At 41.9% G+C, this 17995-nt stretch overlaps 1 protein-coding gene across 2 annotated transcripts in view; it reads left to right on the top strand.

Moving 5' to 3' along the window:
• The window catches only part of PAPPA2 (pappalysin 2), a 295333-nt gene that overhangs the window by 226580 nt on the left and 50758 nt on the right, over nucleotides 1-17995 (top strand). For both annotated transcript variants that reach the window (XM_045583190.1, XM_036442074.2), the window contains exons 15-17: nucleotides 4344-4515; nucleotides 8044-8221; nucleotides 9325-9538. In XM_045583190.1, the coding sequence (XP_045439146.1) occupies nucleotides 4344-4515; nucleotides 8044-8221; nucleotides 9325-9538 (564 nt within the window). The remainder of the gene's footprint in view (nucleotides 1-4343; nucleotides 4516-8043; nucleotides 8222-9324; nucleotides 9539-17995) is intronic.

Below are 17995 nucleotides of genomic sequence, written 5' to 3'. Positions count from 1 at the left end.
TGGGTAAAGAAATTGCAATCTTGTATTGTATTTAACGTGTGTTCTGAAAAGTATGGACACTGAGTAGAAACTTACTGGGCAAGAAAGATCATGTGAAACTCCCTTTTGGGTTCTCCACCACATCCTGCCCACTCATGGTTTGCTGTACTCCCACCCCAATACCACTATCACCTCATCTATGAAATTAAATATCATGCTAGAGCTGGAAGGGACCTTCAAGAGAACCTACTTCAACCCTGTCATTTTACAAATTTGCAGACAGAGGGCCAGAATAGTTAAGAGATTTACCGAAGGTCATAGAGATAAGCACCAGCAAGCCAAGACCTGACCCCAGCTCACATGGGTTTGCTGCTTTCTGCATCACACCATGCTCTTCCTTAGAAAGTATGGTGCAGATGCCAGCTGGTTTCTCCTAAGCTAGCCTGGAGTCCAGACATCAAATTGTGGTCAGCTTTCTCTGGCTGCCTGAGAGAAGGCAGGATATTGACTAGAAAATTTTCATAAACTGATGTCATCCTGATTTTGAGCCAGAGTTTAGTTAAATGCTTTTTGTTGTTGTTGTTGTTGTTGTTGTTATAGTCTTAGTGCAGTAGAAAGATCTAGAATAACTCATTTCTTTTTCTCGCAGTTTCTTTATCTTTAAAAAGAGGAATTTGGGTTGAATTGCCATTAAGGTCCATTTAAGTTTAAACTTGCTATGGTTACTTTAAGATCATTGCTGAAGTTTACTTCCCCTTCCCTGCCCCCACCCCAGCAGTTATATTTAAGAAATGGGGTCTTTAGTTCATAATCTTCCATCAATTCTCACCTGGGAGAAATGTAGCTTGATTCTGATTTACTCTGGAATATTGTCATACCCTCCTGAACTTTCAGGGTGGCTCAGCTCCTTAGGAGAACCTTGAGCCAAAGCTGTAAAGAAACTGTGGGCAGAACAGCCAGCCCTTTGACCATTCATAGGAATTACCCAGCTTCCCAAATGTGGGCCTTGGCTGAAAGCTATGCCAACTTCTCTCTAGTGGCCTCAAGGGATGGAAAACTGAAAAAACGTGCCTGGTTTGGCATACCCTGGGGGACAGCTCAAGATAGATTTGTTAGTGAGTCTGTCCACTCCTTCTGTGGAGGATATTACCTGCTCTCTGGTGCCTCACCCTGTTCCTCACCCAACCCTGGACAGCAGGGGAGAACTTTAGGAATGGGCTCTTAGTCTATCTTTAAATATAGATGTTGACTTCCTTTAGTATAAATTCTCTAAATTTGTTAGCCAAAATTTAAGAGAGCCACACATATTGAATTTTCTTAAGTAAAAACAAACAAACACAAACAAACCCACAAAAAACCGCCAGTTCTCAGTGGTATGGAGGAAATGGTGATTTTGAGAGTGTTGTCTTGCCCTGTGTTCTGACTGTACAGCATCAGAGGCAACATTTCAGGGTATTCTCTCTCTGGCTTTCCCTAGTCCTATACATTCATTGATATCAAGTCCTATCCAATGATAAAATGTTCTCTGGAATGGCCATCAATGTATAATCAGTAACACATAGTTAATTATTTTCTCTCTCCTGCTGTACTGAAAATTTCTTCAGAGCAGGGGAATATCTTCTGCTTTTGATCTATCTGGTGGCCTCTATGTGATAATTTGTGCTTAATACATGAGAGCATAATGGTTGAGCAGTGGGGTCAGTTTCTCCTGGAATAAGCCCAGTCATTTTATAGTCTTCATCTATAAATGTATTGACATCTTTCAGGTTACACATATCCAGGCCTTTCTGGTGCTGCATTTTACTCCTGGTGAGCATCAAAAGTCTGAAACAAAAACTCATGTATGCCAGAATCCCACCACAGGTCTATACAATGAAAACCTCCAGGGGGACAAAGTCTGGGCATCCATATATTTTTTAACATTTCCTGAGTAAAGTTTACAACTATGGTTGACAAAGCCTGCCTCATGACATACAAAGGTCACCCCTTTATGGAACTGTGCCACCAAAGGCTTCCCAAGGACAGGTGGCACTCACCCAACCAACAAAGGAAAACCACCAATCATCATGGCAGGACAGTGCTGGGTTTAAGCTTGGATGACCACAAGCAGCTGATGTTTTAAGAGCAGGACAGCCTAGGGTTAAATACATTTGAAATAGGGATTCTTCAGTTGAAAGCATTTTTTAAACCCTCACATATAATGACTTTGGGGAGTGAGGACAGAAGAGAGAGGGGAAGCTTATCCAGAGAAGTGGAGAGGCAAAAAGCAAAGCTAAGATCACAGTAGGTGGCCATCTACAGAGGAGTGTGATTTCTAAGGCCCTCCTGACTCAAAATTCCATCATGAGAAACTCATTCCTTTGGCTTAAAACTTGTCTCCTGTTAAAATGGAAATACCTGTGAATCACATCTGTCTGGGTTCATCATATACTTACCTAAGAACACGTTGTGATGAGGTGTGAAGAAAGATCTGGAAAAAGTGGGTGGAAGGTTGAGGCTCTATTGCCAAAAGAGGAAACACACTGAGCAAGGCACCCTGCAGTCCATGGACGCTGGGCAAATGTGGCCAATACCATTTGTTCTCATTTAAGAGAAAACTGCTCAAAAGGGAGGTGTACTGTTAAAAATTCTATACTTTCCCCCTGGCGACCCTGCTGAGGCACTCTTTGGCTTGCCTTGCCTGTGCTGCTAGCTTTTGAATGGAGAAGAAAGCAACAGGGAAGCAGCCTCACCCCCAGGGAGATGGCCTCGTGGTCTAGGCTGGCCCCAGAGTGAGGGCTCTGAGGTCCAGCCTGAGGATTTTCCTCCTACTCGCTGTGTGGCCTGCAGCCAGTCTCCAAACAGCTTCAGTTTCCTTATATGTCAGACCAAGATAAATACCAAACTCTTCCCCTCCCTGGGGTATTGTAAGGTTTCATGGTTGCCCCTGTCGTTAGCACATGTCCAAAGACCCTACGAAGAATGCTTTTGAGAAGTTTTAAAGACTAATTTTTACTATTAGCATTACCTTTATGATATTGGAACTTATATAGCATTAGGTGGAGAGGAGCATGCGCGGGCGGTGGGAAAACGAAGAACACATCTTCACTCAGAAGAGCGGTGTTTGTAGTGGAAGAGAAATACAGAAGGGCTTTGGGGTTGAGGTGTGAGGGAGAAAAGTCTACAATTGGTACCAGATGCCATCAGAAGCTAACGACCTGACAAACACCGTCCTCATAAAACAAATTCCTTAAAAAGGAAGCACATGGAAATATAAGCTAGTGAAGGAATCTGCAGCAGCTGCCCTAAAACCATTTCTCACTTCATAAACAGGTCTGGGTTTGGTGGTTTATATTTTTTTGGTCTTGGTTTTATTTCATGTCACTTTCCCCTTGGTCTGTGCTCCCCTGTCTTACTCTTCCTCCCTTTTGCCAATGCTGGACAGACTTTGCCCACTGGTAGTTATAGCAACTGTAGTTAATGGAACCCCATTCTCGTGGAAGGAAGCTCATTCACAGGGTTTGTTTTGTGTTGTATCTCAGCACAGATTTGTCCTCAATGATGACATGGCTTAATTGGATGGAGTTGTTGAAAAATAGCATCTGCTATTTCACATTAATTTCTTGGCAGAAACTGACATGAACCACAACCATTAATGACTCTGTTTTCCAGTATTTTCCACTTAACACATTGAAGAAATATGTTTTGTAGACATCAGGGCATGTAGCATCTATGGAACTTAGAGTTTTTTAGCATTACTAATGAGGTGTTCTGATCTGACTCCATGGACAGTCAGGTTTCAGATACCTTATCCTGAGAGGTTGAATAGAGACTCAGAGACAAAGATGTATTTCTTGTACTACATATGCAATTAACGCCTGACAGTTAACCCCTTCCCCCAACTAATTTAGTTCTCCCTCTGTTGGGGATCCATGGAGTGTATGAGGCATACCACAACATTGCAGGGAATAGCCAGGGTTTAAAGGCTTTCTTTACATCATACAACTCCAATCCCTTCACCCTATACTTAAAAAGTATAGGTAATAGAAGTGAGAATGTCACTGCCATATAACTTCAGTCCCATGGGCATAGGATTACAAGCAGCAACTTTAGCACGTTCAGATCAAATTTATCTCTTTTGGACCAGTGCTTTTAAAATCAATTCTCAGTTATTTCAAGGCATTATGTGCATAGTCGAAGACATTTTTTTTCACCTTCTTAGAAAAGTCACTGAACACTAACACAGTTCGGGGAAAAATAAAGCAAATTCATGATGATGAAATTCACTGTAGTCATTTTGGCTAATATTTAGCATCACTGCCAACAGCTCTAAGAGCAAGAAAATATCTTGCTATTCTAAGATGCTTCTCTTTCTGTCACCTCAGCTGTGTCCACCGGCCCTGTGGGGAGCAGAGCAGCTGTGCGCCACTGCTGCTGGAGCACACGGATGTGGTGAACTGTACCGCTTTGGGGCCAAGTCACATGAAGTGCGCTATCACCTGCCAAAGGGGGTTTGTCCTTCAGGCGAGCAGTGGACAGTACCTCAAGCCCATGCAGGTGAGTTGGAAACCCATGGTCATCAGGACTGAACTCCTGGGGAGAGAAGGTCTTCATCTTCCTCTCTCTGGCCCCATCAAGGAAGGGCAGGTGCTTATTGATCTGATGAAAGAAAAAATGAGGACTCCAGCAAGCCAGGTGAAGCAAGGCTTTACAGCAATGCAGGTGTCTAAGAGACAGTGCTGTTCCCATACCCGGGTGTCAGTTTCTCTCCAGATGGGCAGTAGATAGGAATGCCTGTTCCATTCTTCTCCCTCTTTTTTGGCCTTCAAAATGAGTTGCCATAGTTGAGCCTTGTCCACAGTATGCAGGCAAGTTGGGGGCAGCCACCTATCTGTGGTCCATGGTCTGACCCCCAGTCCTCCTACAAGGAGGCTGGAGAAAAAGAGCTGACTTCTTTCCCTCAGTTCCTGGGGTGGGGATTATGTCATGATTCTAGCCTTGTCAGAATTGTCCAAATTTCTACCACATCACCCTTTCCAGGATTTCAAGGTGACTTGGAGGTAAGAGCATAGCTTGGTAGACAGATCTGGAATGAAATTTTGGCACCGTTTAATAGATGTGTAATTTCAAATAAAAACAAACCAAAGGAACCTTTTAAAGTTTGTCCTCACATTTTAAAAATAATTAGAACAGAAGATTTTATGTCATTTTGTTATTATGATGACTGATTGGAAATAGTTTTAAAGCTGCTAGCAGAATGATAGGTACAGAGCACTCCATTAAGCTACCATTATTTTGAGCATGATGCTATCTTCTCAATGAAAAATGGTATTTTCTACTTTTTCTTTATAGAGCTTTTGGTATGCTGCAGAGAAATTTAAACTTGAAATCAACCATTAAGGCATAGCCATAATATGAGATGGTGAACGGAGGCAGTAGGCCAAAGATAGTGCCCTAGGAGAGACCTGGAGAGATGCTGTGTGAGGAGGAAAGGGTGGGAGCGTGTTGGGCAGTCAGATTTCAATAGTTTGGAGGAAAGGAATTTTTATTTTTATTTTGTACCAGTTGATTGCCAGCAGGTTGTGGGTCAATGGAAAATTCACTTGCTTAGGGACAGTCAGAATTTAGAGACATAGTCATTGGCTTCGGGTGGTTTAGGATCTGCTTAGAGAGAAACAGTTTCAATATATCTTGAGACTATCCTTGGTCTATGATGCCTTGGTGATATGATGCTCTTATCACCCACCCATTCTTTTATTTTATTTTATTTTATTTTATTTTATTTTATTGATTTTTTACAGAGAGGAATGGAGAGAGATAGAGAGCTAGAAACGTCGATGAGAGAGAAACATCAACCAGCTGCCTCTTGCACATCCCCTACCGGGGATGTGCCCACAACCAATGTACATGCCCTCAACAGGAATCGAACCTGGGACCTTTCAGTCCGCAGACCGACGCTCTACCACTGAGCCAAACCAGCTTCGGCATCACCCACCCATTCTTAACCCAACTTAACTTGATCTAGAAAAGAGAACAAATGAAAAGAACTATAATAACAAAACGAATTTAAGGATTGGATACATTTTTGTGATAGGTAAGGAAGGGGAAGAAGAGAAGACAGGCTTTGCAAGTTATTAAAATTAAGAGCAAATTCAAAACAAAGATAGACAGTACTTAATGAAGCGAGGAGAAAAACCAGGCAATATGTGCAGAGTTTGGGAGGTATTCTTTGAGTGATCATTGTGATTTGAGCCAGGCATCCAGGTTGTAGTGTGTGTGGGACAGCATCTGGGTTGGGAGCTTGCCTTTCACCAACCATATGGTGGAGTCAGCTCTCCAGCCAGACCCCCCCCCCCCCACACACACACAGACTGGCCCCACTGTGGAAATTATACAATCCCTGCTCGTGATCACAAGACAGTGGGGATATTTGCTTTTTGTTGACACAAGAACTGAAACTAAACAGAAAAATGTGTCTGGCAACAGGGAAACATTGGGAAGCAGGGCGGAGCTGGTAGCCAGGAGTGAGTGTCAGGGGTGACAGGTGCTTTCACTAGTCATTTTACCTTTGGCTTTGGTCACCGTGGCCTCCTGGCTGATCCCCAAAATCATCCCTCCCACTCGCTGTCTTTGACCTTTGGTAACCCTTTGGCTAGAGTGTCAGCTGTGTATTTTCCAAAACATGCCCTGAGCTTCCAGGTCTCTCAGGCCCTGTTCAGTCTGTTCCCCTCACTCTAAACACTTTTTTCTCTTCTCCCTCTCCCCCTCTGCTGCTGGGAAGTCCAGCTCATTACTCAAAGGTCAATTCCTGTGTCACCTCCCTCAGCACAAGGATGGGCAGTCCCCCCTCACACCCCTTTGTGCTGCCTCATCCATAGAAAAGGTCCATATCTGACATCGCTGTTGTTTTTATATATGTCCTTTCTGTATGGTCCCCATTTTCTACTTCTTTCATTGTTTGCATTCTTTGGATTATATTCTCTCGATTCATCTTAGAAGGGAGTAGGATATAACCAATAAAAGCGTATCTCTCCATTTTCTTTCTGTACCTCCTTCCTTCTCCTTCTTTCCATTCTTTCTCCTTCAGGTGTTTTCTGAGCCACTGGACCAACCTGTGATTTGCTCTGCTGGTAGATTTTGATCCTTGAGGGTGTTTTTACCCAAATCTAGTACAGAGCCTGGCCTTCCAGGTGCTCAGTCAGTGTCTCTTTCTTCATTAACTTGGGGATGTTAAACTCTAGGGCTACCCTGCAGAGCCGATGCCCAAGGAGAGGGCTGGAACCTTTGAAGTTGAACCACAAGGTTTGGAAAGTGCCTGATAGAAATTATCAGAGAAGTGTCCTGATAATAATTCTCAACTGTCCTTAGATATTGTGCCCCATCCTCAACTGAGATGACAATGTTCAATAGCTTTATCAGTTGCTTTATCAATAAGGGTCCCAGCAGGAAACAGATGACATGCTCAGAAGTGGGCAATTTCGGAGGATTTAAGAAAGGGACTACTTGCAAAGGTAGCAGCAGGGAATAGGGAAAGTACAGAGAGTTGGTGCAGTCTCCCAGGGGGAAATAGCTGTTAGCACTCAAGGCCTGGAAGGTTGACTGTAGGGAGCAGTTAGAGACCCCGCAGGAAGAGAGCACAAGAGCAGTACAGAGAGGGCTGCTGAAGGTTGGAGCAAAACTGCAGTAACCTTCTAGGGAGGGAGAAGGAGAATCAGCACCTTGACCTCTCTTTCCCTCCCTACTTGCTAATCTTCTGCCACTGTGTCCTGGTCAGAGGCCTGAGATACACAAGGGCCAGTATCCCTGGGCACCAAGCAGGTAGGGGAGGGTGGAGAGTGGAGCAGGAGGCATACATGGAGGACAGCCCATAGCTGGCCTGGCAGAACATCCCCACTCAGTGGTTCTCTTATACAAATAGGTGCCTTCCATCAGTATCAGGTTGGGAGGCTGTATGTTAATACAAAGAGGGAGAAAGACAAAACAATTTGTACCTGTTTTGAATGTCTGAACAAATAATTACCAGGAAGATTTTTTTGGATAAATGTTTTGATGTGACCTTTACAGAAGAAAATTCTCTGTTTCTAGAAGGACATTCTGCTCACGTGCTCCTCAGGGCACTGGGACCGGGCAGTGAGGTGTATGCCCCTTGATTGTGGCTTTCCCGACCCAGCTCTGGTGAATTACGCAAACTTCTCCTGCCCAGAGGGAACCAGCTTTCTACAACGTTGCTCCATCTCCTGTGTCCCACCAGCTAAGCTTCAAGGTATTGTTCAGCTGACCAGACCCTGTGTGCAGGGTCCCTTTAATCCTTCTCTCCTTTGAGGGTACTTTGAGAATGTTCCCTTCACCCCAATCCTCTTCCATGTGCTCTGCTGGACCACCTTCTAATAACACCAACAAAGGCAACATCACTCTTTCCAACAACCAGGAAGGATTCCTGGCTCAGGATCTCCTTACAGAGAGAAACTAAGGCATTCTTCTGTTTTTATTTGATTGTATGTCCTCCGGAGTCAAGCCAACTAGCAGTGTCCTGATAATATTAAGGAGAAAGCTACACTTTTTCATGCACATTTTAAAATTTAATATTTACACCCATCCTATGAGAGTGATGCTTTTAGTTCTGGTTCATAAATGAGAATTCATTTATAAGGTTTGTTCTACTGCCAGTCACAGATGAAGGGGAGGAAAACCGGCTCTGACTACACACCTTCTCCTTACCTCTTCCTACACTTCCCTGTGCCTAACAATGGCTTGTTACAAATACAGCTCCCTGAGCCCCTTGCTCACAGGTTCTGATGTAGAAGGTCAGGTGTGGGCTGGTGATGGGACCATGAGAAGTTCATGGATTGCAACTTGGAGAAACCATGCCTTCTAGTAGGCACATGGTGTGGTGTTTAAGCACAGAGCTCTACAGCCAAACTGCCTGAGTTCAGTCCTTGCCTGTGTCTCTTTCTAGTTGGGCAAGTTACCTAAACCCAATTTCCTCATCCCTAAATTAGGGGATAATAAATCAATTTCATAGGTTTTTTTGAGGTTTGAAGTTTACATAAATTACTACATGTAAAATGCTTACAGCAATGACTGGCTTATAATAAGCACTATGGGAAGGTAATCCATTATTATGCTTCCCATGATACTGTCAGGGAATACTTACCTGACCTCTATTCTGTATAATAGGTCACATGGGATGTTCTGTGGGTAATAAATATAGGAGAAACACTTGTCCCAAGTTTTTGGAGAAGTTGCCCAACAAAGAATAAAGTCCTTTCCAAGAATGCCAATACATTGACAGGTTTCAGTTCTTTCTGCTGTGGTATTTTTGCACTCTCTGTTCTGAGCACCTTTGCTTCTCTTTCCTGGAGTTAGGACTGAGCCCATGGCTGACCTGCCTTGAGGATGGGCTCTGGTCTCTCCCTGAAGCCTACTGCAAGTTGGAGTGTAACACCCCCCCTGCGATCCCCAATGCCAACCTGCTCCTGCCACACTGCCTCCAGGGCCACCATGACGTGGGCTCCGCCTGCAGATATGAATGCAAACCTGGCTACTACGTGGAGGAAAGTGCAGAGAGTAAAGTCAGGAAGTAAGTTGGATCGCCTCTGGTCTTCAAAGTTCTCCATATCCCATACCTTGCTCCTGTTCCCTCCTGTAAATCCCAGACCATTGTTTTGAGAGTACGTAGTAGTAAAAGCTTCTGAGTTTTCCAGTGCTTATTTTATTTGTTTGTGTAATTATGACAGGCAGGTCGACCAGGTGTGCTTTCTGAGGATCTATTCTTTCCCATAGGAGATCCCATAGAGTTTCACATGGTGCTTTTTAATATATAATATATATATATATATATATATATATATAGATTCCAGAGAGGAAGAGAAAAAGAGAGATAAAAACATCAGTGATGAGAGAGACCATCGGTTGACTGCCTCCTATACACTGGGGATTGAGCCCACAGCCTGGGCATGTGCCCTTAGCTGAAATCAAACCCAGAACCCTTCAGTCCACAGGCCAATGCTCTGTCCACTGAGCCAAACCTGCCAGGGCCACCTGGGAGCTTTATGAAAAGAATCTCTGCCCTGATGATCATTTTCCTTTAAAGTAAGTGTTAGGAGCTTCCCAAGTGTCATTCTATGTGTGGGAACGTCCTCATCAGGACAGTCAGGACTTACGGTTGAGACTCTGAGAGAAACTGCCTGGACACTCCCCAGTTTAGATAATTATTTGCTGTGTGATGCAGGGAAGTTTTTGTTTTTGTTTTTGTGCCTCAGTCTTTCTCCTCTATAAAATGAAGATAGAAGTAATAATATCTATCTGGAGACTAGATTAATATGTATAAAACATAAGGTTTAGTAAATTTATTTTTAGAGCATAAAACTCAATACGTATTAGTATTAATTGGAGAAATTGTGCCAATGAATGCCCCTTGTGTGCTCTCGCCTAGGGTGGAGGTACAGGGTCGGGCAGAAATCCCCAGTTCTGGGGGGAGTCTCATTGGGCTGTTAGTATTGTCATTATAGCCTCTTTGCTTTTTTCTTCCTGGGCCCTTGTGAACACACTCTGAGACATGAGATCTAGCGCCTGTCTTCTGACAACATGGCAACCTAACACAGAAGCTCCCAGCATGGTGAAGAGGGAGACAGTCATGCTGGAGCTCATGTCCCAGTCACAAACACACACCCCCCTTTTTTTTTCAGTTGACCAAACCCAGTCGAGTTATTTAACTTTCTTTGTAAATTGAGGATACTGCCCACATCACAGTGTTGGGTTAGGATTAAAAGAGATAGCACATGTCCAGCCCAATACCTGCCTTGTGCCAATTGCTCAATTAAATGATTTCAGAAAAAGAACTGTTTCCTTAGCAGAAAACTTTCAGAAAAAGAAACTCCTTGTACTCAATAAATAGTAGCTATGCTTTCGCTACTATAAATTAAGAAAATAAAATTTATTTCTTACACAGGTCTTTATTAGAAGTTTGACTATAGTAGATATTTTTTTCAAAGTTTTATTGTTGTGGGTTTTTTTTTTGTTTGTTTGTTTTTGAGAGCAGAAGGGAAGAAAGGAGGGGAGGAGAGAGAGAGAGAGAGAAAAAAACATCAGTGTGAGAGAGACACAGTGATTGATTGCCTCCTTCATGCTCCCTGACCTGGGCCAGGGATCAAACCTGCCACTCAGATATATGTCCTTGACTGGGAATCAAACCTGTGACTCTTTAGTGTGTGGGCTTATGCTTTAACCACTGAGCACACTGGCCAAGGCAATACCCAGCCTTCTTAATGTGGGTGGATTTTCCAGGGCAGGACGATCCGAGATCAGACTCACCTATGAGAGGTGGAGAAGCAATCCCATTCCTTGTCCTCCCAGTTTGAGGAGGCAAGAGCCAGGTTGAATAGAATATAAATAATTCTGATGAAAAATTTATATGCAGCAGCATTCTGGTTCAGTGGATTCTGGCAGGTATAGTCAACAGCTTTTGACAATGAAAAATACATTTGCATATGATTTTCATAGGATCTGGGTCAATTTTCATAGGCACATGTCGACAGGCAGTGAGTGCCCTGGTTACTCTCCAGCGAGGATGGTATCACAGGGAGTTGAGGCTGCTTCCTCTCACCTCTTCTTACCTCCATTTTCACATACTTGCACCCCACTCAGCTGTCTGCAGGGCAGTGCGGTGAAGAATAATTGAGGGGGAGAGAAAAGTCTCAGGACCAGGAAAATCTAAGGGTGGCAGGATTGTTTCTAGCTCTTGGGCCCAATGAGACTCTCCCCAGAACAGTGGGATTTCTGCCCGACCCTGCATCTCCACCCCAGGCAGGAGCACACAAGGGGCATTCATTGGCACAATTTCTCCAATTAATCGAGAAACTGGAAGCTTACATCACAGTGTCGGCGTCGTTTTTTAGCTTAAATATTTACATTTGCAAGTGCCGCAAGGGTTGTTTTGGGGAGAAATTAAGTTATTTACTGCCCCGTGTAAACTGGTTTAAATCTTTGTTTATATCTGTTTACATAGCAGGCGGCTGGTTGGTAATCAGAAGTTTGCAGGTTGGACGTAAATCACTGTCACTTGCCACTGGTGTTTACACAATGAACTGTGTCAGCCTTGTTTCTTGCTTGGTGGAAAGAGCCCAGAGTTGTATAAATGGGGCCCTCAGCTTCTTTCTAGGCATGTGGGCATGAGGAGAAGAAACTGAGAAAAGCAGGCAGGGAGATCAATCCAGACCCAGTGGCACATGCTGATTTGATGCAGGTCTGTGAGCACCGGAAACTCCCACCTGATGGTCAGATTTGCAACTTGCTGTTTGCATGATCCTGAACCATGTTCTTAATTCCCCCATGTCTCAATGCTTGCATCCACAGTGTGAGGCAGAGTAATTATTTCTATCCAACAGTGTTGTTTTGAGGCTGAAAGTGGATAATGTCCTGAGAATATTTCATAAACTATGAGGTTTAATTCATATCCTGGATATTACTTTTTGTTCATTTATTTTTCAAAATAGTAAACAATGGCCCAAATATCAGCCAGGTTCCTTCCCTTTCTGCTTTTCCTCAAGCCTATTGAACATTGTTTTAAGAGAAAAGAAGTCTTAAGTACTGGATCTGACTTCTCCTTCCATCCAACCTGTTTAAGCTTCATTCCATTCCACATAGGGGCTGTCCAATGGCACAGCTGCAGCTGGCAGTCCCACCAGCATGCTCTGTGCCTGTCAATGGGTTGGGAATGAAGATCTCATATGAATAAGACCTAGCTCCCAGCCTCAAGGAGCACACAGCCTCCATGTTCCCTTGCTCATGGGCATTATTTCTCCTAGAAACAGCGTGAAAGGGGACATGGGTACAGGTAGGGGTTTTCTCCTGACCCCGTATTCCTTGCCCTTCTTCCTGCAACTTGAGGGTGGTGCTGCCCGCACTCAGTCTAATTCCCGAGATCAGGGAGATGATATGGCTCAATCCTGGGTCAAGTATTCTGACCTTGAAGTCATGAGTGGAGTCAGCATCACCCAAAAACCATGGATTCCCCAGAGGAAAATTGAAGAAGGTATAAGTAATGTTGAAGGGCAGAAAAAATTAATAAAGCAAAATTAAATGGCCATTATATAGTGCAGCCATATGATGGTACAACCATATTATGAAATATCTTGCTACAATTAATGATGTTTGGAATAATATTGAAAACATTCACTATACAGTCAACACTAAGTAGGAAAAAGCAAGAAAGTGATTATTATAAATGGCACGATTCCTATTTTCCATATGAGAAGTACATTTTTATCACTTTTTTGTGGGATTTTGACTTTCCTTAGAAAATCCAGAATAATGCTTGTCTCTTTTAAAAAATAGTGAAACAGCATTTTTTGCATAGCATATTTTTGCAAGTTTCTTTAAGGCTTATATATTTTTGGAGATATAGAGGAACAAACAGAATTGTAACTCCAGAGAAACTATAAAATTTAGGTAGTTTCAGTTCTCTCTTATTCATATTTTATAATACACCCACTCTCCTTTAAGCCCTTTCCTTTTCTTCTATGCAATTTACTTTCATATACACATCATCATTAATGATTCCTTTGTATTATTACCCTGACTTCCTAGGGAGCTCAAATAAATGTGTTTAACTTAAAATTTATCAAAAATATTATAGTCTCGCTTATCTTTCACACTCATAGCTATCTTTTTCTCATTAGGTGTTAACTTTATGTGTGGTTAGGTTAACCTCATTAGGGCCCATAATTAATTTGATTTCTAAATTATTCCAACTTTCTAACTTTACTTAGGCTCTCTTTCTATGTCATTCATCAAGAAGCCATTCAAAAGGTTGCTGTCAGATCTGCTTGAAAGTAATTGTAAGCAGCCATCCTTTTTGAAGGTTGCCCATGGGATCAGCTCTTCCAAAGGACATAAATCTATTTAAGTTTTATAAACACAAATCTAGGTCAATAATGCAATAACTAACTAGGTCTCATATTGTGACTGTTTACTGTTTAATGAATGTTTGGTTGCTAAACCTCTTCAATGAGTTTTTCTGATCCAACTTCAGAGGTGGGCCTTGGAGTCCCTGGAGCTAGATGTGTATACTTGACCCATCTCCGCACATACAAGCCATTTGTGTGGCAGGGAGTTAAAAGCATAAGGTCTGGGCTCTGTCCTTTTGGGTCAGTGATAATGATGACAGTGATATTGATTCTTCCTGTGTTCTATGTGTGCTAATAAATGGCATGAATACATTTTATTATAGAATTAGACAATAGTATAATATAACATTATGGTATTATAATCTACAATCTGCTATAATATAATAATAATACATTTCAGTATATTATTATGCCCTATTGCAAATGAGGAAACAGACTCAGAATATTGCTAGTATATGGTTAAACCATTATGACCCCAAAGCCCAGGCTCTTGGGTATAAAGACTTTCAAGCTTGAGGAAAGTAGTTTATTTCTATGGGCTTTTCCCCTCCCACATCTGTAAAATAAGAAAAAAATATTGAATGACTTTCAGCTCTAAAGTCTATGCTGCATTTTTTACAATAAGAAGAGTTAGAACTTGGCTATAAGAACATGGAAAGAAGTGATATACAATAATTTATCATCACCAGGGGATTTTTTTAAAAAGCAGTGATATATTACAAGCACAAATACTACTTGAGCATGATCTTAGTGGGCAATACTTAAGGTTATACTTAGAGAACTTTTGATCAGAAGGATAGCCAAAGTTTTATTCTCTTTCTCTCGATGAGTTTTGGTCATTTGTTCTCCATTCACTCCCTAGAAAACTGAATCCAGGTCTTCCTTGAAGATATAATTTTTAAAAAATTTTTAGAATTGCATTTAATTTGTAAGTTAAAACTTTCCTGAAACTTCTAAGAAGATGATTTAGTCACATTGCTAGGAAAGCCTTTTTAGTCCTAGAATTACCACTTGGCTTAGTGTTCAATTACAGATTCCAGGGTCAGTGCGATCTGAATTTGGATCCTATCTCTGCTATTTATTAGTTCTGTGACCTCAAGCAAGTTACTGATTTGTGTTATCACTATTCTTATTTTACAAAATGAAGATAATAGGAAATAGGAGTACTTATAGGGTTTTATGAGGATTTAATGAGAGAATTAATGTAAATAACCAAACACAGTTTTTATTTATTTTTTATTAAAAAAAATTTTTTTTTTGTTAATCCTCACCTGAGAATATTTTTTCCATTGAATTTTAGACAGAGTGGAAGGGAAGGGATGAAACAGAGAGAAACATCCATGTGAGACACATTGGTTGCCTCCTGCATGTGCCCCAAAAGGGTGGAGCCTGCAACTGAGAATCAAACCTCAGATCCTTCAGTCTGAGTGCTGACACTTCATTCACTGAGCCAAAGTGGTTAGGGCCAAACACAGTTTTTAGTCATAATAATTTTTCAGTCATCAGTAGCTGCTTTTTATTTATATCATCATCAGCAGCAGCAGCATTTCAACCAGCTTAGTTGCTTTTCGTGTGTTTAACAGGTAACCCTTCTTTAACAAGAGAAAGATTCAGCTACAGCTTTATCAGTGGCTGCTTATCTCCCAAGCATGGTTGCTCCCTATGCTCCAGAAGAACAGAATAAAAACCAGAAAGAGTGAAGCTGACATTCTAAGTGGGAGGTACAAGTTCTCAGTGACCAACTGATGGGGAAACACATTTTCTGCCTATAAAAAATGCACACACAAATCAAAACAGTAAGATCATTAAATTGTAAAGAATGTGCACTTTCTTCCCCCACTCCGGACCCTCTCTGAATGCTTCATTTCATCCCGCTGTCAGCCCACTGAGTTATCCAAATACTACCGAGGCTTCAAATAGACCATGGAACGGAAAAGGAGAAAAGGGAGGAGGATAAATGGAAATGAAATAGTCAGCAAGATAGAACTGGACAAACTTCAGAAATGAGGGTGGGCAAGTAGGTTAGGCAGGTCTGGAGGAGACAGGGAATGCATGTCCTGGACACATTACCTAGATTTGTAGGCCCTTTTGATCTTTTTGAGCCATAGCTTGAATCTCAGAGGTTCACCTGATTTTATTTTATAATAGAAAGGACAAGAAGGACTTGGGTAATGAATGCAACTTAAGGCTAATGCTGAAACTCCTTCAGTGTCCTGGATTTGTGATTTTAAACAATCAGTAAAAAAAAAAACAACTACCTAATTTTAAAGCTAATATATGAGTAGGTGCTAAACATATGTACATATGTATGTATATACATGTAGACATATGTGCTATCTATGATTTGTCAGTGAAGGGATATATTGTAATCAACATGTACACTCAGCAATCTCTGAGAAATAGAATTTTTTTTATTAAATCATTGTCTTTTTTTAGAGTTTATAGTAAATACATTCAAAGTTTATCTTTGGAATCTTCAATTTTCTTGTCATTAGAGGATAATGTGAGTTTCAGGCTAATTTATTATGGCCTCTTTTGGCCTCAAAGGGCTGCATGTCTGCTCCAAGCTTTGGCCACTCAAATGCACACTTGGGTGCAGGCCAGCTTGCCGTTCAGGCTTCACGCGGCCTTGGTGACTAGCATGCAGGCCTTCACTTAAAAGACATTTGTTGAACTCATAAATTCCCCTGTGACCTTCCATCTTAGTCTAGGGAGTATCTTACGGTAAAACTGTCCTTCCTCTTTTGATTTTATGTTGATTGTTGATGTCTCTATTAATCAGAAAAAAAAAAAAAAACACCTTTAGATCTAGACCGAGGGAACACTGGCTTGTTCTATATAAGCCAGTGGGACTTTCTTCATCTCCTAAGCTTTCCACCCTTTCACTTCTTCCCTTTTCCTTCCCATCCTCTGTCTCTAGCTCTACTAACTCCTCTGCAGTCTGCAGGGTGAGTATTATTCTTTGCTTTCTAGTGATGAGGTTATCTCAGGCCAAACTGATTTATGAACTGTCCGCTGAAGGATTCTGGGTGGGACAAAAATGAAGAATTAATTGGGGTGGGAAGATTGAGTAGAATAATATTCCACACTACACACACACACACACACACACACACACACACACACACACACCCGGCGGGGGCAGTGAGGGATGGAGAGGGGAGTATGGAGTGTGGTTGAGTAGATCCTTTTGTCATAAGAGCTAATAATTTCTGCTGTTTATTGAGCTACATGCTTTATATATTGGACTACATGCTTTATATACACTAACTTATAAAATCTTCTAATGACCCTATAAGGGAGCTATTATTATCCCCATTTTTAGATAGGAAAACTGAGAAAGTTTTTAATTTTTAAGTAATTAATTAAACTTGAGAGATTTATTAAGAGCCACAGCTGGAGTCTGAGCATTAGTCTACTGATTCCAAATCATCTGCCCAGAACCACTCTGCTCACTGTCTTCCTGATGGGAGTCACCCAGGGCAGCCACCAAAAGCCTGCTGAGGACCACTGTGACCTCCGACGCCTCCTCTCCAGTTAAGAAAAATTGACCAGGAGAAGGCTAATCAGCCATTTCACTTCAACCCTCATCAGAGGATGACAGATCAGGAGGACTGCGAAGACATGGTTTACCTATGCCAATTCCCAAGTCCTTAGGTGTGTCACAACCTTCCAGAAAGTTCTCTACCTTATTATTGTAGTTGGTTTAGGTTTTATCATTTCTGAGGCTTCTGGACACGGAGACATGCAATGAGCTTTGTTTTTAGGAAAAGCAACAGTGACATGCAGTGATTGGTCAGTTAATTCTCAGAAGAGTCAGAGGGGCGGGTGTGGATATGTGTGTAGAATGTTAACACTTTCTATCACACTTGCATGTGAGTCAGACTTACCAGGAACCAGGGATGTAACAATACCTGGAGGGATTCCTAAGATGAAAACTTTGTGAAGATGACCAAAGGATTTCTTACAAGTGGGAGAACCCACCCTCTGAAATTGAATTAATATAATTTGTGGCCTTTTCCTATCAGAATTTTGTCCCCCCTGACTTGGTATGACCCTGCCCCACCTCTTCCCTTCCACAGGGGCCATTATGGGGCATATTTTTCTCATTTTGGCTCCTGTCCAAAGCT

This window comes from Pipistrellus kuhlii, unplaced genomic scaffold (assembly GCF_014108245.1).
Source record: "Pipistrellus kuhlii isolate mPipKuh1 unplaced genomic scaffold, mPipKuh1.p scaffold_m20_p_18, whole genome shotgun sequence".
NCBI classification, from domain to species: domain Eukaryota; kingdom Metazoa; phylum Chordata; class Mammalia; order Chiroptera; family Vespertilionidae; genus Pipistrellus; species Pipistrellus kuhlii.
This window is presented reverse-complemented; position numbering and strand designations above follow the sequence as displayed.